The sequence below is a fragment of the Trypanosoma equiperdum genome (assembly GCF_001457755.1).
Source record: "Trypanosoma equiperdum strain OVI genome assembly, contig: ctg_572, whole genome shotgun sequence".
NCBI classification, from domain to species: Eukaryota; Euglenozoa; class Kinetoplastea; order Trypanosomatida; family Trypanosomatidae; genus Trypanosoma; species Trypanosoma equiperdum.
This window is the reverse complement of record NW_027124501.1, coordinates 1-416: the sequence shown is the minus strand read 5'-3', so window position 1 is coordinate 416 and position 416 is coordinate 1. Positions and strand designations below refer to the sequence as shown.

At 35.6% G+C, this 416-nt stretch overlaps 1 pseudogene across 1 annotated transcript in view; it reads right to left on the bottom strand.

The window, feature by feature from the left end:
* TEOVI_000260400:pseudogene overlaps positions 1-360 on the bottom strand; it is a 655-nt pseudogene extending 295 nt beyond the window's left edge. Inside the window, 5 exon segments of the mRNA in view lie at positions 1-122; positions 124-156; positions 159-176; positions 179-208; positions 211-360. The exon segment at positions 1-122 is cut by the window's left edge and continues 13 nt beyond it. Coding sequence covers positions 1-122; positions 124-156; positions 159-176; positions 179-208; positions 211-360 — 353 coding nt within the window.
* Positions 361-416: the final 56 nt, after the last annotated feature.

Genomic DNA, 416 nt, shown 5'->3' with positions numbered 1-416 from the left:
GGTTTGTAAATACTCTGCTCTGACCACCATTCATCGCTCCCTTTCAGTAATCCTCCAGATTCATATCCAAATTTCTTAAATGCCCAAACTCTGGCTATCAAACCACCACCACTAAGATAAGGTTTTTTTACTATAAGGTGATTTTAGAAAATGGGGTAATTTTTATCATATTCTTCTCTGTTTTTAACATAAAAAACCAAAAACATCTCTGCAATGCTCCTTGTGATCTGAGTTCATGAGCAAATCCAACTGAGGCGCATAACATTTTCGAGTTGTCATGAATAGAATAGGAGAAATTTTTTTCTCTTTGACGACGGCCTCCTCACTAAATTTCTCTTATTTAGCTGCAGTATTCTGTATGAAATATTCCACAGCATTTTCATACATATCACGATCAGAAACAATAGCATCAGATC